We start from the raw sequence: 26,899 nt of genomic DNA, 5'->3' as shown, positions 1-26,899 counted from the left end.
CACTTTGCATGTACAGGTAATTAATCAATGTTTTACTTAAAGTCAAAGATTGTGAGTTAAAAGTTAAGGCTTATGAAGTAGAGATAGTATATGACTTATTATGACCTGTTTATATATTTTTATACAAGAATGTTACATGGAACATGTGGTATAGGCTATTTAGACATTATAATACTTATCTCAAGATGATTTTTCATTAAAACCATCTCTCTGAAAGCTTTTCCACAAAGAATTCTTTTTAGAATCAGATTTCAAAATTCAAATTTTAAATTAAAATTATTATTTTTTAAAAAACTGCTAGATTCTTTTATTCAACAGAGAGATATTTATTGAACATATGCCATGAGAACATCATTGTTCTAGTCACTATAGGATATTAAAATAAACACAGTACAAAAATCCTTGGATATCAAATAGGATTGGAGATAAGACATACAAAAATAACAACTAAGTATCAAAATGCAAGACTATAGAAATATGGCAATGTAGACTGAAATGGCCATGAAGTCCTTTATAAGAAAAAAATGATTTAATGCAAAATTTTGAAGAATAAATAAGATTTTAATGTATATAAAAAAAGAAGGGCCTGGAATGCTATAGCAATCTTATCCTACCAAAATAAAACCTGAGCATAGGTTACTATGGTGACAGGGAAGCTCAAACACAAAGTCATAAGACAACAATGTTAAAACAGCTATCTCCAAAAGCCACACACATGAAAAAAAAAAAAACAAAAAAACTCCGAAACAAAACAAAACCTTAAATTGGTGTCAGGCTAAAGAAATTGATGAATGTTGGAGGGGATGCGAGAAAACTGGGACACTAATGCATTGTTGGTGGAGTTGTGAACGAATCCAACCATTCTGGAGAGCAATCTGGAATTATGCCCAAAAAATTATCAAATTGTGCATACCCTTTGATCCAGCAGTGTTTCTATTGGGCTTATATCCCAAAGAAATACTAAAGAAGGAAAGGGACCTGTATGTGCCAAAATGTTTGTAGCAGCCCTGTTTGTAGTGGCCAGAAACTGGAAAATGAATGGATGCCCATCAATTGGAGAATGGCTGGGTAAATTGTGGTATATGAATGTTATGGAATATTATTGTTCTGTAAGAAATGACCAGCAGGATGAATACAGAGAGGACTGGCGAGACTTACATGAACTGATGCTAAGTGAAATGAGCAGAACCAGGAGATCATTATACACTTCGACAACGATATTGTATGAGGACATATTTTGATGGAAGTGGATTTCTTTGACAAAGAGACCTGAGTTTCAATTGATAAATGACGGACAAAAGCAGCTACACCCAAAGAAAGAACACTGGGAAACGAATGTGAACTATCTGCATTTTTGTTTTTCTTCCCGGGTTATTTATACCTTCTGAATCCAATTCTCCCTATGAAACAAGAGAACTGTTCGGTTCTGCAAACATATATTGTATCTAGGATATACTGCAACATATCCAACATATAAAGGACTGCTTGCCATCTAGGGGAGGGGGTGGAGGGAGGGAGGGAAAAAAAAAATCGGAACAGAAACGAGTGTCAATATAAAGTAATTATTAAATAAAAATTAAATAAAACCAAAAAAAAAAAAAAAGTTGATGGAGTAGATATGGCTAAAGAGCAGTTTGAAAAAAATATGTGGAGGTTTTAATGGACCTCAAACTCAATCAGTTCAAGGGAAGTACAGTATCCAGGAATAATAAGGTGATAGTCCTACTCTCTGTCATCTAATCATAACTGGAGTATATTAATAATAATAATAATAATAATTTATAAAGTACCTACCATGTGCTAGGCACAATGCCTAGTGTTTTACAATTAAAAACCTCACAACAACAACAACAAAAAAAAAAAAAAAAAAGAAGTTGAACTGATCAACCATGTGTCAATTTGCAAGTGCAAATATCCTCACCTTATGCAAAATTGGCGTATTTTGGCCTTAAAACAGAAAGATCCTACCATCTAATATTCCCCTTGCTTTTTCTACTCAGCTCAGTGCTTAGGAAGGGAAGAACAGGAAAAGCCATTAAGTAAGAAGGAGACAGGAAAGAAGGAAGGAAAGGGAAGCAAGTAGAAAGTGCAAGTCCCAGAAGCTACTGAACCAGATCATGCTACTTCCCCAAGTTCAGGGAAGTCATCCAATTCTCTCTCTTTACTTTTCCTCTGAAGCTACCTATTGGCTCCATCTTTCCATGTCCTGGGATAAAATGCTTTAAGGTACTCTGAAATGTACATGAATTTTACTACTCTTTGGCAACAAGTAACTTTTTCTTTAAAATTTTACATTAAAAAAAGAAAAGGAGGAACATAGAATACTAGAAATTCATAGGAAAAAGCTTTTTAATCTTATTTTGCATATTTACAATATTTTGTGTTTATTTTATAAACCTTTAAAAGAACCCTAAAGAGCTAGGTAATTGATTTAAAGATAAGAAAACAATCCTCCACATTAAGTACTAAAAAAGAAGATAATTTCCTTGGTTGGAAAATAAATCATTGGGGAGGGAGGAGAGAAAGGGAGGGAGAAAGGAGAAGAAGAAACAAAAGGGAAGAGGAGAAGTGAGAAAAGGGGAGGAGAGAGGAGAGGAGAAGAGAGAGAGAGATAGACTGAATCCAATAAATAGCATATGAGATGGAAAGTCTAATGCTTCTAACCCTTACCCCTATTCCATAATTACTCTGTTGCTCACTCAGTTATCATCATTCACCTCTATTTTCATTTCCATTGCTACTAGATAACTATATTTGTGGTTTCTGTTAAGAAATATCTTCTCAGTGAAATTGTGTAAATTCAACTACAACATATTTTATTGCTAGCAGATATCATAATATGAGTAGGTGGAAAGCATGACATAGGAATGAATTTTTATACCTTCCCCCCCTTTTTTGCATTTTATTCCTTTGATGGTTTAAAACAACATTTCTTAAACTTTTTCCACTCATAACCTCTTTTAAATTTTTACACAACCCTTATATACAGGTATATAAAATAAGTATACAAATCAAACATTTACTGATAATAAAGCACAAAGACATTTAAAATAATTACTTTATATACATATAACTTTTACCATTTATTAAAGATGAAAGCAAATTTGCCTACTAATAAGGAATGTGGTTGTTAATCTTTACATAAAGAATTAAATCTTCATGAAATATTTGATACCAAAGTTGTCAAATTTTTTGTAACTTCCACATTTAGTTGGGTCACTATTCACAGTTTAGGAAGCTTTGGTTTAGAAAACCTAAAATATCCAGTAATCAATCTAGATGAACAAACCAAATAGATTTAGTTCCTTTTCCTTAGTTTCCCCAATGCAAACATTTTCCTATCTTCTTTCTTTCCTTCTTCCCTCCTTTTCTCCCCTTCTTCCTTCCTTCTTTTCCCTTCCTTCCTTCCTTCCTTCCTTCCTTCCTTCCTTCCTTCCTTCCTTCCTTCCTTCCTTCCTTCCTTCCTTCCTTCCTGAGTTTAGTGCCTGGCTCATAGTCTTTTCTCATTTTACCCCAATTTCTCCTGCCCTTGTACAAAGGAACTGCAACATATATTGAAAATCCCTCAAATAGTCTAACTTATCAGTTCCAATTCACTCAATTCCTATTACCCTCTCCTTCACTTCACCTCATTTACCCACAGAAATGACCATACTTTTGATCTTGCTATTATCAAAAGAGGTTCCTTATCTCTATCTATTTGAATCTTATAAATCTTTTAAGCCCTGAAATTTCTTGGCAGTAAATAAATTCCATGAGGGTAAAAGGTGTCTTGATTTTTTAGCTGAATCACTAGAATATAGCACATGATATACACTTAATAAATACTTATTCATTCTCTAACTATTCCATCTCTGAGAGATCTCATTCTCCTCTTAAGTCTTATGGTAGTTTTATATTCAATTTTGTTCTTAATTTTGTATGCTATTATATGTAATTGAGTAATAAAAAAGTTTGGTATCTGGAGTTTGTAATTATTTGGTTTCCCTTTCAGATAAGCAAATTTGAGTTGGTGGGCTGGCAGTAATAATATAAGAAGTACTTAGGAAGTGATTAACTAAATTAGAATTGAGCTGAATTCCATTTTCCTAGATATTTCTGCCAGGATTGAAGAAAGTAAACCTTAGAATATAGTCATATGATATGCAAATTCATATGATAAGCCTGTAGTTGGAGGAAGATTGACTAAAATTATATAGTAATATTTCAGAGGAGGACCAAACAATAAGATAAATAAGAATCTCAGTTTTTACCACCTTTTTGGCTCAAACTACTTTTCCCTTTGTGTTGGAGTTCAAATGTTGGAGTTCTTGTTCTTCTCAAAACATAGCTGGTTTAGCTTAGAGCCCTCCGGATGTCTCCAAATCCAAAGGTTCTGTCCTTCAGCCTCTGCCTCTGCTTTCTTCAGCCTCCAACCAACACAGAGATGGAATGAATCTCTTATCTCTTTCACTTGGGGCTCGGCTAGCTTTCTGGTGAGTCTTTCAGACCAGCTTGGTCTCAGTGGGGGAAGTGCAGGAGCCCAGCCACCAACTCCTCTCCAATGCAGCTGAACTCTCTTCTGAGACCAGCCAGCCAGGTGGAATATATATTCTCTCTTGCCTTGCCTCGGAGAGAGGGCTTCTGGCGTAACTCCGCTGAAATCTGACCGAGAGCCTCTGTCTGTTTCTTTTATCCAAGAGGGAGGAATTGTGGGATACGAGAGAGAGGGATTATGGGTTTTCTCCCATAGTGCTCTCTGGCCCAAAGAGCTTCAAGGGAGGTGTGAACTCATAAAGGTACAAAGTTTACTTTGTGAAGCTGGCATACTTGTGAACTCCAATGAGTAAAGGTGTAAACACAAGCCTTGTATTAATTAGTCCTACTTAGTACCTTGTTTCAGGTTCTGCCCAAAACATCTTCTTGTAAAATTAGATCAACTCTAATTAGTTAGCAGTTTGTAAGGATTCCAACACCTTTGGGGGGAAAAAGTTTGTCGATTAACTCTGTTTACTTTTTATCTGGCTGTCATTTTGTGCAAAATATTTCCTTTACATTTTATTAAAACAGAAATTCTAGAGTAATATCAATTACCATGAATTATTCAAAGTTTCACTCTTTACACACTATTTGAACAAAGTGATATGTGTGGCCATCACTGGTCTAGATGATTCAAAAGAACTGAATGAAAAGAGTGCAGGAGATATTTCTAGTCAAATGACCAACAAAATGGAAGATGACACTTTTTTTTAAAGGGTTAACCAACCTCTCAAACCTTTCAAATGATAAAGCAATTACATTCTTCTCATGGTCTGTGACACTAAGAACCTAACAAGGTAAAAATAAGATGAACTAATAACAGAAGGTCAATCCCTAACCCTTAAAGTGCTTATTGAACACTGCTTTTATCTACCATCCTCAGACAGAGTTACACAAGTCAACCCAGGGACTTTCAAGGAAACTCAACTCTACCTCATTCCTACTCTTTAATATGTCAGAAAACCAGAAGGCAGAAGCTCGTCCAGGATAGTACAGTTATGTGTCAGTACCTTCGTATACCACAGAGTACAGATATAGAGGAAATAGATAAATAGAGGAAAGTGAAGCATGGTAAATACGTATCCTTGTGTGGCACTTTACTAAGCCTGCAGAAAAGGTTCAGCATCAAACTTGGATCAGTTCTGTCTTTCCAGAAGTAATTTGGAGCAGAAAATAATACTGGTAAAACTTGAAATGCTCCAAATGGGAAGATAAGTATGCTATCATGTTCAGTTCCTAGCGAAACCAACCACAAAGGGAAAGGGAAGGAGTCAGAAAGTGAGCAATGTAGGACCATAAAAACAATCAATTATCATGAGATTATAGGAAGAAAATTTCTCAAGAGACCTTGCAGATAAAACAAAGACTATATTAATAACAGAAGAGTCTATGGCTTCCAGATCAGCTAGAAGAATTTAGATACATATGAGTAAATATTCACAACAAAGAAAAATAAATAAATACCTGAAGAGGCAAAGACCACATAGATTCCTGAAAACATGAAACTATAACGATGTGTTCCTAAATGGTTTAAAAGAGAAGAATCATAAGAGCAGAATTTATAACTTGCAGAGCAGAAATAATCCAAAGAACAGAACTTAAATCTTTGGTGGCAAATGTCACCAAGGTAACAAAAGGATTGAGAATGTAAATATAAAAAGTGAAGAACAATCTAGAAGAAACAAAAAGCATTAATATTAAGTAAAAATTATCTCCAGTAAAAGTAAAATTTATTGATCTTGAAAACAGAATGTATAAAAGATAACGTAAGGAATATAGGTTTCATAGAAGAACAAGGTAAATAAAAACACTCCAAAAACCTGACACCATAATGCAAGAAACAGTAAAAGAAAAATTCCCAGAATTTTTGAACATAGAAAACATAAAAGCACCATTTGGAGTGGGGGGGGGGGGGGGGAGAGGGGCAGGCACACTAAGGCAATAAGGGTTAAGTGATTTGCTCAGGTTCACACAGCTAGGAAGTGTTGTGTTTGAGGTCATATTTGAACTCATGTCCTCCTGACTTCAGGGTTGGTGCTCTACCCACTGTGCCACCTAGCTGCGCCATGAAAGTACCAATTTAAAGAATCCATAGATTGCCTCTAGAATTTTATTAGACAAGAATTAGAGTCCTTGAAGATGTCTAGGCACATGGATGATATGAGATAAAGATAAGGCTAGCGGTAATGTATAGCTGAGATATCAAATTCCTATGTGACCTAAACAGATTCAAATATAATTTGAGAAATATAATTGAGAAATTTTCCCAAAATAAATTTTTAAAAATAGAACATTTTAATCTGGTTCTCATTCACATAAAGAATGGAGTGAAAGGAGCAGCTAGGTGGTACAGTGGATAGAGCACCAGCCCTAAAATCAGGAGGATCTGAATTCAAATTTGGTCTCAGACACTTAATACTTTCTAGCTGTGTGACCCTGGGCAAGTCACTTATTCCCAATTGCCTCGGGGGGTGGGGTGGGGAAGAATGGAGTGAAAAAGAGAAAAAAGTAGCAAGTAGCAAGATATGTTTCAAAGTTGTTTAAATAATCTGGGTGGATAGTAGTAAGGATTTATAATGGAGTACTGACAGTGAGAAGAGACGAGGGTTAATGAAAATCATTAAAATGAAAAATATTTTGGTGCTTGAAAAAGGGGAAAAAAGAAAGCAGGAGAATCAGTTAAGAAACAGATCCATGGAATAATATGAAAAGGGCAGGAGTCCAGGCTTCTGGCAAGCAAGCAGACAGGAGTCCAAGACGGCTGTCTAGGGAACACTATGTGTTCCCATTATGGGTTTTAAGGGCAAACATATATTAAGTTCAACAGCTTTCATGTGCTTCAATATTATCTTTTCAACTATATTTTCTGCTTATTAAGAACAAAGACTATGGTTTATACTTGTCATATATTACCTAGAACAGTGCTGAAACCACAATGTTCACTTAGTAAATATTTAACTAAAGGAAAAATGATGACCATTTAAATAGGAGAAAAAAATGAGGGATGGAGAAAAGGATCTCAGCTGGGTCCTTGACATGCTGTTTAACAAATCTGAGTTCAAATCTTATCTTTAACACTTGCTACCTATGTGACATTGGATAAGTCACAAAGTTATTGGAACTTGTTTCCTCATATATAAAATAATGGTTTGGATTATATGGTCTCTAAATCTCTTTATTTATGATCTATGATCCTACTCTGATTAAATCAACTATTTTACACAGGGATTATTCTAAAACTTTCCTTTTCTCAAGTCCTAAATTTCTTCTATATTTAATTGAGAAATTGAGAGCATTTATCATAATGCTCTCCCAACATTCCTTCTCATATTCTCTTTTGGTCAAAGAAAGTAATGATGAAAACAATAATTTACATAGAGCTCTAAGGTTTACAAGGTGCTATGAATATATGGGTAAATTTCATATATATATGTGTATGTATGTATTGTATGTATAGATATAAAATTTGGTTTTTTATAACAAACCTTTGAGATAAGTGCTATTATTATTTTCATTTTATAGATAAAGTGATACTCAGAGATTAAGTGACTTGTCCAAGGTCACAAAACTTTTTTAAATTTTATTTTTTCCCAGCTACTTATAAAGATTAAACTTTTAAAAAATTTGACTTGCAAATTTTCTCAACCTCCCTCACTTCTCCCTGAAGTAGTAACAAATTCGATACAGGTTATACATGTTCAATTATCAAAAAATATCATATCAGTCATCTTGGATCACAGACCTTGAATAAATGTCTTAGGAAAGATTTGAATACTAGTCTTTCTCATTCTAAGCCCAGTTCCCTATCCAACTATGTCATCTTTCGGACCCAATATTCCTTATTCAAAATAATTCCTCTTGTTATGCAAATACTTCAGTGCTGCATTTTGGCAGTCATTACTTCTTTCTCAAGTATTTTCAATTTTCCCTTGCCCATTAACTATTAACTTTTTCCTCTTCCACTATATTTTCACTTGGCAATCCATGTCTCCAATAGTAATCCTTCTCTGAACTTAAGATCTCCAATGCCAACTGTCTATATAAATGACTTGTAGTGTTGTGGAATAAGCTAATCTGGATTCAAAAGTCCAAGTTCAAATCTCAAATTTGAATATATGTATGACCTTATTAGTCACTTTCCCTCCCAAGGCCTCAGTTTTCTCAACTATAATAAGAGAATGTAGAACTTAATGGCTTTCAAGATGCTCTACACAATTCTAAATCTATGATTCAATGACTTTTCTTCCTGTATAGCCCCCGTATTCCAAAAGTGAATTTCATCTCTTAAACCTCTAATTTTCTCAAATCTGTTCTTTCTTCTCACCTTCATTATTCTGGTCAGTAATATCATCATTTAGCCTACAATCTAATTAGCGATATTATCTCTCACTCTTCTTTCCTATTTTTCCAGCATTTGTGTGAACTATCTATTGTATCTCTAGGTTCCTACTTTAATCCAACATTTCTGGCATTTAAAATTTTTTGAATCTGATTCCAACCCAACTTTCTAATCTTATCACACAGACTATCAAAAGCAGAAATTTAAATTAAAGTTCTGTGTTCTTGTCACTATAACATTCATACTCTGTATTCTATCCCAAACTGTTCTGTTTAGTTCTCTGAAAGCACACCATCAACTCCTTCTGTGTAGAAGACTACTTCATTATTTATTTATTTTTGCTGGGGGAAATTGGGGTTAAGTGACTTGCCCAGAGTCACACAACTAGGAAGTGTTAACTGTCTGAGACCAGATTTGAACTCAGATCCTCCTGACTTCAGGGCTGGTGCTTTATCTACTGGGCCACCTAGCTGTGTAGACTTACTTCTAAAAGCTCTTCTTTTGCCTTTCAAAATCCTTCCCTTGGGCATTCTAAATCTACTTCAGTGAATTTCCTAGAAAGTGTTTAGCTTAAAAGTTCCAGCACTTTGGATCTCTTTTTTGCCCCATAAGGTTCTAATATAAGAGCTTAAAGGCAGAGCTTTTGACATTTTTTACCTCTGTATCCCCAGTTGCTAGCATAGGACCTGTGGATACTTAATGACAGTTAATGTGAATTCATAAGACTAACAAAACAAATAGTTTTTATACAAACTGATGCCTAGAGTTCTAACTCCTATACCTGTTCTAACTCCTATACCTTGAATTCAAAGTTCTCAACAAATTTTTAGCACTACTCTTCTTTTCCAAGTTAAATGTAGTTAAATTTGTGTTTGGGGGGAAAAAAGACTACAGGTTTAAAAAACAAAACAAAACAAAGGCAAAATAATGCTTCATTTTCTGGGCATTTCAGAATAATTCTATATAATTAAGTTTTCCAGATAATTAAAATTCACTTAGCCATCTAGATGCCAGAACTTCTATTATTTAATAATATGAAATGTAAATCTTTCTAAACTCAATTATTTACCTTCTCAGAAAGCATATACTAGACATAATTTTAAGTTTTCTTAATGAATCTAAGTCATGAGTATTATATTTTGCAGGCTGGCTTTTCAATATGGTCTCAGGCTTTCTGACTTGCAAGTGATTTTTCCCTCATTTATTTTCTTCTTGAGCCTTCTTCTAGCATTCTTTCTAAACCCTTCTTCTAATTAGTTTCTAATAATGCTAGAGACTGGATATTATAATCAAACCTGTTAGTCATATATAAAAGAGTCAATAAGCAGAGTGTATTAGAATTTTCCTAAAATGAAATTGTGTGTGATAGGAAAGAGGGTAGATGGATGCGATAGCTACTACAAGAGTTCATTAGTCCTTTTTCTGCTTCTGAATTCACATGGCAGACCAGTGGAAAAGTAAACTATTATTCCACAAGTCTAAACATTTGTTTACAACCTCTTTTATATAAATTGGCAATATGTAACTGTTTCTACTTCCTAAGGGAATTATAATTACTGAGGTGACTTTTAAAAGTTCTTGACAAGAGCTTTGTAAACTCAAAACCCTGTTATCTTATTACTTTGTTCTGGTGAAGAGTTCTTCCATTTTATGATATTCAAGCATACAATGCAATATTTTATTAGATGTGTTACAGAAATATCGAGAAGAGGAAAAATGAGGGTAGAGTGGGAGGGAATGATGTTTTAAAATGGAAGTCTCTTTAGAAGTGACATCTTGAGATCCTTACCCAATGGTATTCAGGGATGATGGAAATTCAAAAAAAAAAAAAAAAAAAAACCATTTAAAAGTATCACCTTGAGTTGTGAAATGATTGTGGAGAACAAAGTGGAACTATGCCCAAAGGGCTATAAAACTGCACTCTCTTTGATCTAGCAGTAATTCTACTGAGTCTGTATTCCAAAGAGATCATAAAAGAGTTGAGAAAAGGACCCATCCATGCAAAAGTGTTTGTAGCAGCTCTTTTTGTGGTGGCAAAAAACTGGAAATTGAGTGAATGCCCATGATTGGTGAATAGCTTAATGAGTTATGGTATATGAATGTAATGGAATATTATTGTTCTACGAGAAATGATGAGAAGGCTGATTTCAGAAAAGCCTGGATTTACATGAACTGATGCTGAGTGAAGTGAGCAGAACCAGAAGAATATTGTACACATTAAGAGCAAGATTATGTGATGATCAATCATAACAGACTAGCTCTTCTAAGCAATGCAGTGATCAAAGATAATTCCAAGAAACTTGAGATGGGAAATGTCATCCATATCCAGAGAACTATGAGGGACTGAATGTGGATCCAAGCATAGTATTTTTACCTTTTTTTGTTTATTTGCTTTTTCTTTCTGATGATTTTTTTTCCTTTTTGGTCTGAGCTTTCTTGCATAACAGGACAAATATGGAAATGTTTGGAAGAATTGTACATATATAACATATATCACTTTGCCTACTGTCTTGGGGATAAGGAAGGTAGAGAAGGGAATGAGAAAAAGTTTGGAACACAAAGTCTTATAGGGTTGGAGAATTATCTTTACATGTATTTGGAGAGATAAAATACTATTGAGAAGAATAAAATAAAATCCCCTCTTCTAAAAGAAGTCTGTCCCAAACCCATTAATGGTAATCTTGTCTGTTGATTATCTTCAATTCAATTTTATATGTGTGTGTATGTATATGCATACACACACACACACACACACACACACACACACATATATACACATAGACATTTTAGTTTATGTATCTTGTTAATACACAGGTGTTTGCATATCATCTCCTCCATTAGACTGTGAGCTACTTGAGAGCAGAAATTTTTTTTGGTCTTTCTTTGTAACCCAGTATATGGGATGTCCAGGGAGGACAGGTACCTCTGATGAGGGTTTGCCAATTCTTTTTCAGGGCTGCTCATCCATGTTTGACTTCCATCTGTCACCCAACTCTCATCTGTGACTCCAAGGAGTAATAGCTTATGTGGTGGCTACACTCTGGTATAATTTTCTTGAAAGATGAACTAAACCAAGTTGAAAGTAACTGATAGGCCTCAAGATTCAAAATCTTAGGGATATAGCTACCCCAAGATGTAAAGACATTCCCCCCTCCCCCCCATTCCCTCCACTTCCCCCCCCCCCCAACCTCTCCCCAAGGAATAGGCATTTGTTCCAACAGCCTTGAAACTAAAGCAGACATAGTGGTACGCTTTGAACTTGGTCAGACAATCCAAGACACTTAGGTTACCTGCTGCATCCTAGGCTGTCACCAGTTGTCTTGAATTGTTTTCCCACTGACTTCAATAATTGGAAAAAAGAGGGAAGCTAACAACTCTGCCTCATTTAAATCAATTCTCACACAAATCAAGACATCACCCAGTGATATCATCAGTCCTCTTGAGAAAACAAAAGGTCAACAACAATGTGAATAATAAATGACTGTTCATTGACAAAAGACTACAGCTTGCCGGAACTGGAAAATTGAGCGCACATCCATCAGTTGAGGAATGGCAGAAGAAGTTATGGGATATGAAGGTAATGGAATATTATTGTTCTATAAAAAATGATCAGCAGGATGGTTTCAGGAAAACTTGGAAAGACCTGCATGAACTGATGCTAAGTGAATAGAACCAAGAGAACAATGTACAAAACAACAACATGATCAATTTTGATGAATGTGGCTCTACTCAATGATGTGGTGTTTCAAGATAATTTCAAGAGATTTGGGATGGAAAATGCCATCCACATTCAAAGAGAGCATTATGGAGACTGAATGAGGATTAAAACATAGTATTTTCATCTTTTTTGTTTGTTTTTTCTTTATCATTTTTTTTCCTTTTTGGTTTCAATTTTCTTGCACAACATGACAAATATGGAAATATGCTCAAAGGAATTGCACATATTTAACCTATATCAGACTGTTTGCTATCTTGGGGTGGGGGAGTAAGAGAGGGAGGGAGAAAATTTTAGAACACAAAGTCTTACAAAAATGAATGTTGAAAACTATCTTTACATGTATGTATTTGAAAAAAGAAAATACGATTGAAAATTTTAAAAAGGAGGCTACAGCTTGCCTAACTTCATCTTGCACTGAATTTATCTGTTCCCTTCAATTGGCCAATTCAATTCAATTCAAACTTCTGATTAAAAACTTCTGATATTCAAGATCCTACAAATACAAACACAAAAACAAAACCTTTATCCTTAAAAAGCACTCATCTTTCCAAGAAGAATATAACATCTCAAGGTTGGTTAACCATTTCTTGGCATTGTTATAGAAGGGATCCCTCCAATTCAGGTCTAAGTTAGATTAAATGACCCTTAATATAAGATGTCTGAAGAGGTAGGATGCAGTAACACTAAAGGAGATTGAACAATGCTTCATGGAGGAAGCTGAATATGATCTGAGCCTTGAAAGAAAACAGGTATTCAGAAAGGAAAGGTTAAAAAAGTATGTTCCAAGCATGAAGGACAGCTTGTGGAGATATATGGAGAAAACTGAAACAATGTCAGTTTGAGAAGTAGCTAGTAATTCATATAGGCAGAACATAAGCCTATGTAAAGGGGTAAGAAAAGATACACTGGAAGAAGACTACAGAGGGCTAAGCTGAGGAATTTGGCATTTTATCACTGACATAATAAAAAGTCATTGAAGTAAAATAAGATGGTCAGGTCAGTGTGTTGAAAAGTAAATGGCAAAAAGAACCTTCATCTCTTACCTACTGTTTCAGGAGTTTTTAAGCATGATCCCTGAGTCAAACATAAGCTTCTAAAGATATGCCCTTTGTCTACATTCAATCTCCAGAGTTAAACTATTTCCTGTAAGTAAATTCTTGATCTGAATCATTCTGGTCAACTCAATCTTCAATCATCTCTTCCTTCTACTGCCCATAATGCTTGGCAAATGACTTCTTAGAGTCATGTCTTCAAGATCTAGATCTTATTTCATATCCCTAATATTCATCACTGACTTCCAAGTCCAATTCACAGCAGGGACCATAAACATGAATCTGATTGACACCTATAAAACCCCCACAGTCCAGACTTATCACATAAAAAATCTACTAAGATCTGTAAGAGCAAAATGTCTAATGTATTTCAGCCTCAAAACTAAAACAACCTAAAGTCAAGTATTTTTTCCTAAGTATACATCTCAGACCTAAAATATACAACTTCTATTCACATTTAACAAACTTTCAGTGATTATTCAAAATCTACCTCTTAGAGTTAGTCTATACAAATAGTCATTGGTCAAAAAATAATAGATCAAAAAGTACTTTGAGATAAAAATAACTCAAATTTAACACCAATGCTTTGACCACTTTAAGTCTCCCAAATTCTATTAGATTTAGGAGACTCCAAAAATAAAATTCTCAAACTCAAATGACTGGTCTAAACTTTTATCATACTGAGAGAATCTTATATAAAAGAAGCATCTGTTAACATTGGTCAATAAGTGTATTAAAAAAAAACACAAAAAATAGTAGTCCTCATCAAGATTGAAACATCTGTATTCACTTTAAAGCTCATCAAGACAGACTGACATTTTTAGGAGAAGCATATGGTTTGTTGAACAGTCATCTAGAACAGGGTCTTTTGTCTGGTGAGGTCTATTCAAGGTCCATTTACTTGTATATGGAGAAGCTAAATGTGGAGGGGAGGATTTTGAAGTGTAGAAAACAATAGAGAAATAAACCATCTTCTATCTCTGGTAAAGATGTAACAAAACAAAATCTGTTTCATAAAGTCATTTAGATATTTCCTTTTAAGCCCAGTTCCCAAGGTCTGAAATAATTCTAATAAAGCTATGAAACAAAAGGACTCTAGAGAAGTATGAAACTTTCATAGTGAAAGGTCTTCATCTAGCCAAAGACCACCTCCCTAAAAAAGCATTTCCATTTTAAAGGATAAAATACTTTCCTTTTAAAACAGAAAAGGGCAGAGTTCAACAGCTGTGCTATATTAAACCTGAGCCCTTCCAAAGGAAGAACAAGAGTCTCTAGAGAAAGTAGTAACATGGCTTGATTTCTCCACAGTGATCAGTAAGAAAATGCCTGCTTTTCCTCAGAGAAAACACTTTCCCAAGGAAAAAAAAAAAAAACCCATAGTGATATGAAGGTCCAAATACATAAAAACATGCCAATAAGTAACCATAAACTTTCCTTCCTGAAAGAAAGATTTTACTCTTTGAGTTGGGGGAGAGGCCTTTTGAAGAGGCTTTCAAGGAAGGGTCAGTATAGAACCTATTTTTAACAAATGTCACAAAAATATATATAATAGCACAATCAATATAAAAAGAATATGAATAAAAGAGGAAGCAAGGTGGTCCAGTGGATAGATCCCTGTATCCAAGACTCAGGAAAACGTGAAGCTGGAAGGGATATCCAGCCTTAGTCAATTAGTAACTTCAGGATCCTAAGCAAGTCACTTTATGTCTTTCAGCCTCAGTTTTCTCATCTCTAAAATGGGGGATAATAACATCTACCTCCCATTTGTAAGGATCAAATGAGATGTTACTTGTAAAGTGCTATACAGATTTTAACATGCTATATAAATACTTACTAATAATATTATAATATAGCAACTGTCTACTAAGGAAACTATTATTCTTATATGAAATTACTAAAAATATATGTAACAGCAAAAATTCTTTGAAAAAATTCTAAACTACTCATATAACCAGTATTAGCAAATATTTAGATAAACAAATGCTAGGCATCAGTTAGAATACTGCTATTGTATAGATCAGAAAGAACAAAGCTTTATCAGTGGTTTAAGAAAAACTGATAATGCATTCCCTATAACTCCTACAAGAAATAAACTAGAAATTATATTACCTAATCAATCTGGCAATTTCATAGAAAGAGCATAGCCAAGGACCAAGATGTGCTCTTCCAATTCCAGAGAAGAAAAAAAGAAACTCTGCAAAATAGGTATTATAAAGTACATATATTAAAGCATCTGCACTTTTACATTTTTTCCAAGCTTTACTCGCCATGTCCAAAGGATTATCAACCAATTACCAACTACTGGTGATAAGCTTTATCCACATCCAGCTAGTAGATTCAATGAACTGTCAAGCATACACTCAAAGCTTTTCTATACTAGCTAGAGCTTACACTTTACTTCAAGAATTCAGTTATTTCCACATTATAATGAAGCACCAATAGGTAAAGCAAATGAAGGAAACACATAAAATATAAAATAGTCCTCAATTTCTCTTTCTTTTTCTATAATGACAGTAGTGGAAGGAAGAGAGGGGATGAAGGAAGTAGGGGGAATGCTAAGGATCACATAGTTTTTAGACCTTTTATAAACTTAAATTTGGCTGCTGATATTCTGAATGTGAGATCAGTCCAATCTGACCTCCCACCACAGGATCATAGGAGCTGAAGGGATGTTACTGTCTCTAGAACAGAGTTTCTTAAATTTTTTCCATTTGAAATCCATTTTTGCCTAAGAAAATTTTCTGCAACTCCTGAGTATATAGATACATGAAACAGGTATATAAATCAAATATTTACTGATAATAAATCATAAAGAAATTTATGGTAAACATAATTTTACTGTCTGTTAAAGACAAAAGCAAATTTGCATATTGAAATAGATGTGCTTGTTTATTTTCACATAAAACTAAATCTTGGCAAAATATTTAATACCTTTCACTATTGCCAACTTTTTGTGATTCCCACATTCAGTTATGTGACCTTTATGAAATCTCCACCTACAATTTAAGAAATTTTGATCTAGAACAACCCCCTAAGCAGCTAGATGGTGTAATGGATAGAGTAGGGGACCTGAATCAAGAAGATGCAAATTCAAATCTAGCCTCAGACACTTACTAGTTTTGTAACTCTAGTAAATAACAATCCTATTCCTCAGCTTCTTTTTCCTTATCTCTAAAACATACATTAAAAAAAAGCACCTACCTTTCAGGGTTTTAATGAAGGAGGATAAAATGACATCATATTTGTAAAGTGCTTTTTAAAACCTTAATACAAAGCACTATATAAATGATTTTTTAATTTTGTGTTTAAAACTTTTTATTTTCAAAAGTATGGATAGTTTTCAACATTTACCCTTGCAAACCCTTGAGTTTCAATTTTTTTATCCCTCCCTTCCCCCACCCTCTCCTTCAGACAGCAAGTGATCCAATATATGTTAAACATGTGCAAATCTGCTATACATTGTGTATAGAATGTGCAGCATTATCATGCTGTACAAGAAAAATCAGATCAAAAAGGAAAAAAATGAGAAAACAAAATGCAAGCAAATAACAAAAAGAGTGAAAATGCTATGTTGTGAACCACATTCAGTTCCCACAGTCCTCTCTGGGTGCAAATGACTCTCTTCATCACAAGACCATTGGAACTGGCCTGACTCACCTTGCTGTTGAGAAGAGCCATGTCCAGAGTCAGCTATGTAAATGCTTTAAAAAGCTTTAAAAAAAAAAAAAAAGAAGAAGAAGAAGAAACACTGAGGTCAAGTCATTTAACAATGATTCACCCAAAATTACAGAAAGAAAGAAATCAGATTTGATTAAAAAATCAGAACTTCTGACTTGTGCTAAGTATTTTTCCAGAGGACATTCAATACAAACCATACAACACAATGATAATGGTGACAACTCCATTATACAATATGAGTCAAAAAATGGGAGAGGTCAAAAGCGTATACATTACACAGAAGCCTTACTTATCCCTTTATTAAATGAATACATTCTTTGGGAAAAGAATTAAAAGATATTGACCATAGCAAGCACTGAATACCATCAAATACACACACACAAAAAAGTGAAATTAATTTTATTTAATAAACATGTTTGTTATTATTGTTGTGGGAGTCATGTCTGAAACAGCTATGTACAGTCATATCCCAAATTTGTCAGAGAAAAGATCAAAATTAATAAAAATCTAGAAGAATGAGAAAATGACATGCTATGCCATTGAAACAACTCAATCCTGAACTATTTAAATAAGTGATCACAGAAAATAATGGCAGCAATTAGGACTTGGGAATAAAGAAGACTTAAATATGTATCTGGAGCAAGATTATATAAAATAAAACCAGTACAACTAAAATTGGGGAGAGGATGGGGAGAAACAATTAACTAGGGGAAAGGCTTGTAGAAAACTTTTCTGATAAGGGTCTCATTTCCAAGACAACTAACCCAAAACTGTAAGAAAGAGACATTTCCCAAATGATAAATGATCTAAGGATATAAATGGGCAATTTTCAAAGGCAGACATGTAAGTTATCAAGAGCCATGTGTAAAAATTCTCCAAATTCCTAATAATTTTTTTTAAAATGCAAACCAAAGTAATTCTGAGTTTCCACTTTGCATCCATCAAAATTTTGGCAAAGATGGAAAAAAAAGGAAGATCATAAATAGTTAATGGGACACAAGAAAGGAGAAAAGCACATAAATGTACTCTTGGTGAAGCTATGAATTTGTACAGCCTTTTGAAAAAGTTTCCAGAGTCACTAAAATGTCCATTATCCTTTGAACCACCAATAGTTCTAAGAAGCCTATTCCCAAAATAAATCAAAGAAATGGAAAAGATTGCATATGCATACAAATATTTATAGAAGTTTTCTGTAGGGAGAATGGCAAACTAAGCAAAGGTACCCTCAACTGAGAAATGACTGAACAAATCAGAGTATATGAATGTAATAGAATACTGTTGTACAATAGGAAAAGATGAAAGGGATGATTTCAGAGAAATATGGGAAGACAGACGTAGAGTGAATTGAGCAGAACCAAAAAGAGAAAAAAATGTATACAATAATACCACCACTCAGAACTTACATATGAAAGATTTTTCTGCTAAGTCATATATAAATTTGAATTTTTCAAACTCTTCTGAAAGAATTAAGACTCCTGATCAGTGTGATGGCCAAGCAGGCCAGATGATGGGCTATGCACCTTCTTGACAACTGATGGATTCAAAATACAGAATGAAACATATATTTCTGGACATGGACAATGTGGGGATTTGTTTGATTTGATTATACATGTTATAAGAGTTTTATTTTTATTCTTTAAAAAAAATGAGGGCAAGAGAAAATAATGCTTAACTGAAAATAAACTTTTAAAAATAAAGGAGAGAATTGGACTTAATGGCTTCTAAGGTTCTTTCCAGCTCTAAATCTGTAATCTATAAAAAAGGACAAAATAAATGTTATCAAAAGAAACATAATGATTTATATGGAAGTTTAACTGATGTAAATTGATTACAATAACAAGGATATTAAAAGCACCTAAAACACACTTTAGTTAGCAATTATTTGACTTACTTGCTAAGAAAAAATGGCAATTTAAAATTTCAAGTTATTTATAAAATATTTGAAAGAAGAATTATTTATGATTATGCATCACTTCAGAGTAGAAGAAAAAAACAGGTTATAGAAAATCTGATAAGAAATCAAACTAAGTTATTCCCAGAGCAATTAAAGATTAAAATGAAAGAATGATAAGCAGAAGAAAAATGGAAAATAGATGCAAAGATTTTTACAATAAAGATGACCAAGATAACATCAAAATGACTCTCCCAAAAACTTACTCTAATTTGCACAAAAATTTTATGAGATTCATCCTTCTATGCATCTAGGACATCTTCACATGAAGATAGTAGAAAGAAAAAGTCAGGCTTTCACAACGATTTCCTATAATGGACATCTTTACTATAAGACAATTCAATAAAAGACAGAGAATACAAGGTCCTAACACAAGCACTTGTACTTGTTTTGGATGTGTCTTTTAAAAACAAAACAAAACAAAACACAAAACACAAACACATTATTAACCTGATAACTTAAAAAGAATTTTTATAACTACTTAATTTTTTTTAATTTTATTCATTTAATAACATTATCCAAAGTTGGAGTTGTAAAAGGCTTTGCTAAAATGGCAGAGAGGGTTTACATAACACAAAAATAATTAAAAACTCAAGCTATTTACATACATGTTGTCAAATAGGGATTTGTATATAAGCTTATGCAGAATAGGAACTGTTTCACCTGTTTCTTCTTATCTATGGAATTTATCACAATGCCCAACACAAAGAAGATATTACTAAATGTTTGTTGTTTGAATGAATGATTAGTAGAATTTTTAAAAGGAAAATACCACCATTTTAAAGGCTATTTTCCAACAAGGCTTTGATCCATCCCCTACATTAAAGTTATTCAAGATTCACTGCAAATAAAACAGAAAAAACCTTATTAGAAAATCCTCATCATAACATCCGCAGGTAAGATATAAAAGAAGAAAATGAATATTCACAAAAGTAAGCATATGATAGAAGAGAATCAGAGCAGAGTTCAAATTAAAGAGAGTTTGTCTATGGAAGGTGAAGTCCTCCAGATGCCTGCTCATTTGAGATTATATTGTACTGGTTGCATCAAGATGCAGCACATTACAAAGTTCCTGGAAGAGATCTGTAGTCACTCACAAAGAGTTTGGCCTGGCCAGATACAATAAAAGAACAAGTGGATGAAGAATACAACAATCTCTGAAGAACTGAAAATGAATATCACATGGAAAGCAATGGAGAGGCACTTTATAAGGATGGATCAGACTGCAACATAAAATGAAAAAGGGACTTCAAAAGAACAGAAGAACATCAGAGAAATGCTGGGAAGAAAAGAGCTTGAACAGACCATGAGCTCCACTGGTATCCCTATGATATCAACAAAAAAATGAACAGTCTTTAGCATATGAGTGGACCCTCTATGACAAACATGGTTAGGCATAGATGGGATACTGAAAGAAAATCCAAATACCTGGGATCATAGATCCATTTTGAGTATTGATTTATTTTATGCTTATACTACAGTGATTTCCTGACATGCTCTTCTATTGGATCCCACATTTTAATGAAAACAAAAATGATGCAAAACCTGACAAAAACACAGTAGCTGATGGTGTATATAACAGTCCAACCTCTCTACTGAAAATAGCTATGTATGTTCCATCATTTGTTCTCTAGCACCAATGCTAATTGTTGAAATCCTTTGAATCTAGCTGAATTTGGTGCAACTTTTATTAATACTACTGCATCTTTTGTGGTATAAGGTTAAAAACATAGTCTTTGGAGTCCATGAAATCAAGTTCCAACGCTGTCACTCACTACCAGTATGATCCCAGGTCATTTACACAGCCTTTGGGGGCTTACTTTCCTCATCTGTAACATAAAAAGGCTGAAGCAAATAACTTTCAAGAGCCCTTCAGCTCTAAATTTATGGTCTTATGGGCCTATGAAATCATCATTATTTGTTTTTTCTTATGTTGCTGTTCAAAGGTAAAGATACAGTTTGTGATTTCCTTTTCCAATGTATTCTTATTTTACAGATGAGGAACTGAGGCAAATAGGGGTTAAGTGATTTGTCCAAGATCACAAAGCTAAGTAAAATGTTGAAGGCCAAATTTGAATTCTGGTCCTCCAGAGTCCAGGCCTGGTTTTCTATTCACTGCATCACCCAGCTGCCCCATTGTTTCTTATATCACAGAACAATAATTAATGTCCACAGTGATTACCTAGAATCATCAAAAAAACTAAACAGCAGTCTTAGCTTTTATACTAAAAAGTTTTCCATGAATTGAAATGAGACTGAAAACACTATATTTTAAAGTATTCCCCATTCCCTGAACACATCTCTCTGAGAAATAATGACAAAGAAGCAGTCCCCCTCTGGGTTTCTTTTTCACTTATTAACATGTCCTAAAATCCCTTGTTTGAAACAGACCATCTCAGTGAGCTAACTGAAGAACAGATCTACACAGCTCTCCTGTTTTAAGAGACCATTTTATATAAAAGAGGCTTGCTTTAAATTCTTAAAGGCTCAGTATGGGCACCCAAAGAACCTTGTATCTACCATTTAAAGACTAAATTCTATAATTCAATTTATCACTTAGGTGATTCAAGTTTTGGCCACATCAACTGATAAAACTGCATACTTGATGGAGAGACCATCACCTCCAATAATGGGAAAAACACCCACAATGATGAAATTAGTAACTTTAGATAACAAAGTACATGAGTATATAAGGCATAACAAGACAATTTGTTGAGAGTACTGGCTAAGAAAGTGTTAAGGCATTATTTTTAAGACATTAGATTGTTCTTGAGGGCCAGGATAGTTTTTTATCCCTCTTCATATCCCCTTCCTTGTCCCACTCACTGCTTAGCAGTGTCTGATATATAGTAGGCACTTCATAAATGTTGATTGATGAACTGACTAGAGATTGTTATGTTTTGGCAACTGATATCATTCCAAATTATTAGAAAAAAGTATCCAAAGCCTATATTTTACACAAATAGGTATGAATATAGGCTTAAATGAGATGTATTTAAAAGGGGGGGAAAAAGTACATGCTAAAAATAACTGCACAGAACTATTACATACAAATATATTTCCTTTTAATTCAAATAAAGATATTTTATCACAGGATTACTGACCATAAGGGAAAAGGATAATCTATATCCAGACCCAAATGGTATTATTTTCATAAGTCAGTATCCTACTTTTCCATCTTTATCTTTCACAGATTAGACAACTAAGTAACAAAGGAAACTATTCCAGCAGGCTTGTCACAAATTATGATTAACTGTGGGCTTTTTTAAAAACAATCATTTCAGCTAAGTATATACAGGCTATTATATTGATTACCTTCCATTTAGAGAAGAACAAACCCCTTTCTACTTGAATATACTGGGGAAAAAAATTAAAGCTATTGAAAACGTACTAGCATTCCATTCTGCCTGGATAAAGCCTTGCCTATTAAGTGCAGGTCTTACCTTACCTTTCCTCTAATAAGCACAACAATTTTTAGTGGTATTATTAAAGATTATTTTTAATACTTTATAAGCTTTAAGAACTAGCTTTGGATGAGTTAGACAATTTAAATAAAAAAAATAAAATAAAAATCAGTGTGGACGGGTGCCTATTAATACTGCCTTCTCAAACTCTGTGCCAGCAGTCACAATTGTTTTGAATAGTCCTAAATATGAATCAAATTTGAGCTAGCCTAGTTTCCTATGAATTCTCTAGTCCCTGAAATTCTCATTCACTAAGAGTTCCTGCATATTCTCATATTCAATTCCCTTGAACTGTCTAGATGTTGGGTAGAGGGTAAATTGCTATAGGACAAGTTGAAAGAGTAGATCCAAATAACTGAATCTTCTACAAATTGGTCAGTAAATATGTAAATGAACACAAGATGGTCAGTAAATATGTAACTTAATACACATAATCCAAGGAAAAAAAACAAGTGTTATAGTTATGAATTTCATTTGAAGACATTCAGTCATCAAGGATAAATAAAACTAATGTAAGTAAAGATATAAATAAGTATATAAGATATAAGTAAGTAAAAATATAAATCTGCAAGATATAGTATTCAATCTGCTTAACAGTATGAGTATGTGAGTATGCATAATAGCCATTTCTTTTCCTCCAACCCCCTCCAGTTATTACCCTAGAATGTACATCCTTAACTGAGTGGAAAATTGATGGTCATCCTACCTATATCCCCATTATTTTCCCTATTGTCTTCATTCTCCTTACATATGCTTTACTCTTTTATTAGCTTTAAATGATTTAAATATTAGTAGACTTTGAGTTCTTAAACTGTTGTTATATAATTTAAATGAGGAAGTAAAAGATAAATTATATTACATTTTACTATTTTTACCTATTGAATTAAGAGTTTCAAAAGAGCCTTTACTTGTCTGCTTTTATTTTAAAATGTTTTATATTCAGTTTGCAAACAAATTTTAATTTTGAGTAAATAGTGAATTACCTACCAAAGCTCCTCAAACCCATGATGCTCTTAGCTTTTAGTTACCACAACATGCCAAATAATAAAAGGACAGAGCTAAGGAATGGACCTCTGCTCTCACTGAAAAAGTAAATCTGGAAGGAGGAAATTTCCTGCAGGTCTGAACCTTCCTGCAACTACAGTCTGGGACATTCCTAGGACATTGAGAAATCAAATGACTTTCCCAAGATCATACAGTATGTGACAGAGATGTAATTTGATCCAAGGTCTTTCCAGGTTTTAATAATGAAGTATCAATGTCATGCAAGGAATACAAACTGTCTAATAATTAATGTACAGCTAATTACTGATTAGCCATGCAGTGTGGATGAGAGAGTAGAAAAAATTCTCTCCCATTCTAATTTCAGCTTAAGAATGTATGTTATTCATATACTTTAACATATTTAACATATATTGGACTACATGCCATCTAGGGGAGGGGGTGGAGGGAAGGAGGGGAAAAGCTGGAACAGGTTTTGCAAGGGTCAATGTTGAAAAATTATCCATGCATGTTTTGTAAATAAAAATTAGGCTATAATAATAATAAAAAAGGATAATCATTAAAAAAAAAAAATGTATGTTAGTAGTTTTATGGATAGCATAGCCTAATTCAAAGAACACCTGACTATGATGTCTGAAGACCTGAGTCAAATCCTGCCTCCATAAAAAGATTGTGACTTTGCTTAATATCTTTGCGCTTCAGTTTCCTAATCTGTAAAAAAGAAAAGAGTTGAATTGGATGATCTCTGAAATCCCTTCCAGTTCTAAATCCTGAAGAAAAAATCATTGAATTGGAAACCCTGTTCTAGTCCTAATTATAACATTATGAAACCTTGAGATGCAAGACCACTTTTCCATGTCTGTATCTAATGCAAAAATAAATGGATATTCTCTCATTTTAGAACTCATTTTATTGCTCCCAGTCATGTACTTCTATCACTGAATGTTGTATCTGTTTTCTCTAATAAGTTTCTCTAATAATAAGTTTCGAAATGTATCTCTTCTATATAAAGCCTTTGTTAGTTAACTCTAGCTTGGAGTACTCTACATTTCCTTTACATCTAGGTACCAAAGTTTACATTGTATTAATTTGCAGTAGGCTCTTTTTTTTGAGATCTTTTTAATTTTTTGCCACCTTCACCAAACTTGAACCCACCTCTTTACTTAGACCACATGGTTATTAATCTCAAGTCCATGCAGCTATGATTATATATGTGTGGATATGTATATGTACAATACACAGATGTGTTATATATATACACATCTAATACACACAGCCTATCTTTATGCGTATATATGTGTGGATAACAGTTACATTGATCCCAGGTTAAAAACTCATATTCTATGGGTATGTTATTTATATATACACACACATATGTTGTTTTCTCCATTGTCTATGTATATGTTCATATGTAAAGATGTATATATGAGCTGTATTACAATATAATTGATAATTTGAAAGTTATTTCCATATAATTAGTTTCTTTTGTAATCCAAGACATTTTATGCATTTAAAAACATTATTTAGAAGAGTCCATGGGCTTCACCAGACAAAGTGGTCTATGACACATAAAAATTTAAGAATCCCTTATTTTAGACTTAGTCTTGAAGTAACTAGGTGGTGATATGTAGTACTGGACTGAGCTGAGTTCAAATCCCATCTCAAGTACTCACTACCTTGTGTTACCTGGGCCAAGTGAATTAAATGACTTAATGACTGCCAGCCTCAATTTCCTCATCTGCAAGTTAGGAACAACAGAACCCTACCTCCCCTCCCGCCCTCCTTATTACTGAGCGTCTCAAATGAGACAATAATTGTAAAAACGTTGAGCTTTAGTAGCTGTTATCAGTAACCACTATGTAAACGTTTATTAGCTGTTCCAACTGCACCAAGACCCTGAGACACCCTGTACTAGAGCTGAAAAATTATACTGGAAATATCCTAAGGCTAAAAAGGAGAGATGCAAAAAGTACTATTCACAAACGACCATATATTTCATCTTCATCCCAGAGTAAATCTATAATAACGCCGATCGTGGAGAGAAAAGATGCAAACAACTAATTAGTGCTGGAGTGGGTGGGAAAGGAACACCCCAATAACTTGCAGTGGCAAGGTCGTTATTAGAATTTCCATATTTAGGCGTAGTTTTCCCTCTAATCTCTCAAAACCTTCGGTCTCCAGTCTTCAAGTGCAACATCTCCAGCAAGAGTTGCCAAGTCTCCCGCTTCCAGCACGGGAGCCGGGAGCAAAACATTGGGGTGCAAAGGCTGCACTGTTGAAGCCTTCCAAAGGGGAGAAAGGGAGTTTCGGGGCGCTCAAGGGAGCACCTTGCCCCGCTTCCCACTCTTGCCCCTGCCTTCACTCCTATACAAAGCCTTAGTCCCTAGTCGATCCTCACCCCAGAGGAAGAGTAGACCCAGTCGTTTCTCCGGGGACGACCCTCGAGCTCCTCCCTGCCTGGCTCTAGGTCTCCGGGGGCGGCTATTCGGGGCCGTCCTTCCTCTCGCTCTACTGGCCGAGAACGCCCGGAGAACCATGGGCCTTCCGAGGGCGCAGCTCGAGGCGAGCCGCCCAAGGGGTGCGGGGTCAGTGGCTGGGCGAGCTCCGAGGACCCGGCCCGGCCTCCCTTTGACCTTCGTAAACAGGAAAACCCAAATGTCAAGAAGAGACCGACGAAGGGAGTCAGACTCACAGGAGAGGGTGAGCCAAGAAAGGAGCTGCGTTTACCTGGTGGGAAACCGGGAGACCGCGGCCGCTGCCCTTCTCACCCCCAGGGCCTGCCTCAGAGTCGCTGACATTGAGATCGCCGCCATGTTGCAGCAAGCCAACAACCGGCCGGCTTGGACGGCTCGCCGCGAGGGACCAACTTCCTCCGTTCGCGGACAAAGGCGAACGCAAAATCAAAAAGAGATTAGTTCTAATGGATGTAGGAGGGAAAGGGAAATGAAAAAGGTGTATAGGGATTGGGAGTTGCATGAAGAAGAATAACAGGAGGAAAAAAGAATCGCAGTGCCAGTTAAATTTGTAATCTACAGAAGAACATCAATGTTGTTTGGACTATTTAAAATTTAAGAAAAAAAAAATCAACACAAGCAAACCCACAAAAACTTGACATTTGAAACAGTTACAACTTGTTGCAATAATTCTTTCAGACACTCAGAATCTAGCCTGTGGTCC

The 26,899-nt window shown here is 34.5% G+C and overlaps 1 protein-coding gene across 1 annotated transcript in view; it reads right to left on the bottom strand.

Moving 5' to 3' along the window:
• NDUFS4 (NADH:ubiquinone oxidoreductase subunit S4) overlaps positions 1 to 26,567 on the bottom strand; it is a 149,768-nt gene extending 123,201 nt beyond the window's left edge. The window contains exon 1 of the mRNA XM_051990666.1: positions 26,450 to 26,567. Within this exon, the coding sequence (XP_051846626.1) occupies positions 26,450 to 26,535 (86 nt within the window). The 5' untranslated portion in view covers positions 26,536 to 26,567. The remainder of the gene's footprint in view (positions 1 to 26,449) is intronic.
• Between the last annotated feature and the right edge of the window lie 332 nt (positions 26,568 to 26,899).

This window comes from Antechinus flavipes, chromosome 1, assembly GCF_016432865.1.
Source record: "Antechinus flavipes isolate AdamAnt ecotype Samford, QLD, Australia chromosome 1, AdamAnt_v2, whole genome shotgun sequence".
In the NCBI taxonomy this organism is placed as follows: Eukaryota; Metazoa; Chordata; class Mammalia; order Dasyuromorphia; family Dasyuridae; genus Antechinus; species Antechinus flavipes.
The sequence above is the reverse complement of the archived record's forward strand: the minus strand, read 5'-3'. Positions and strand labels throughout refer to the sequence as shown.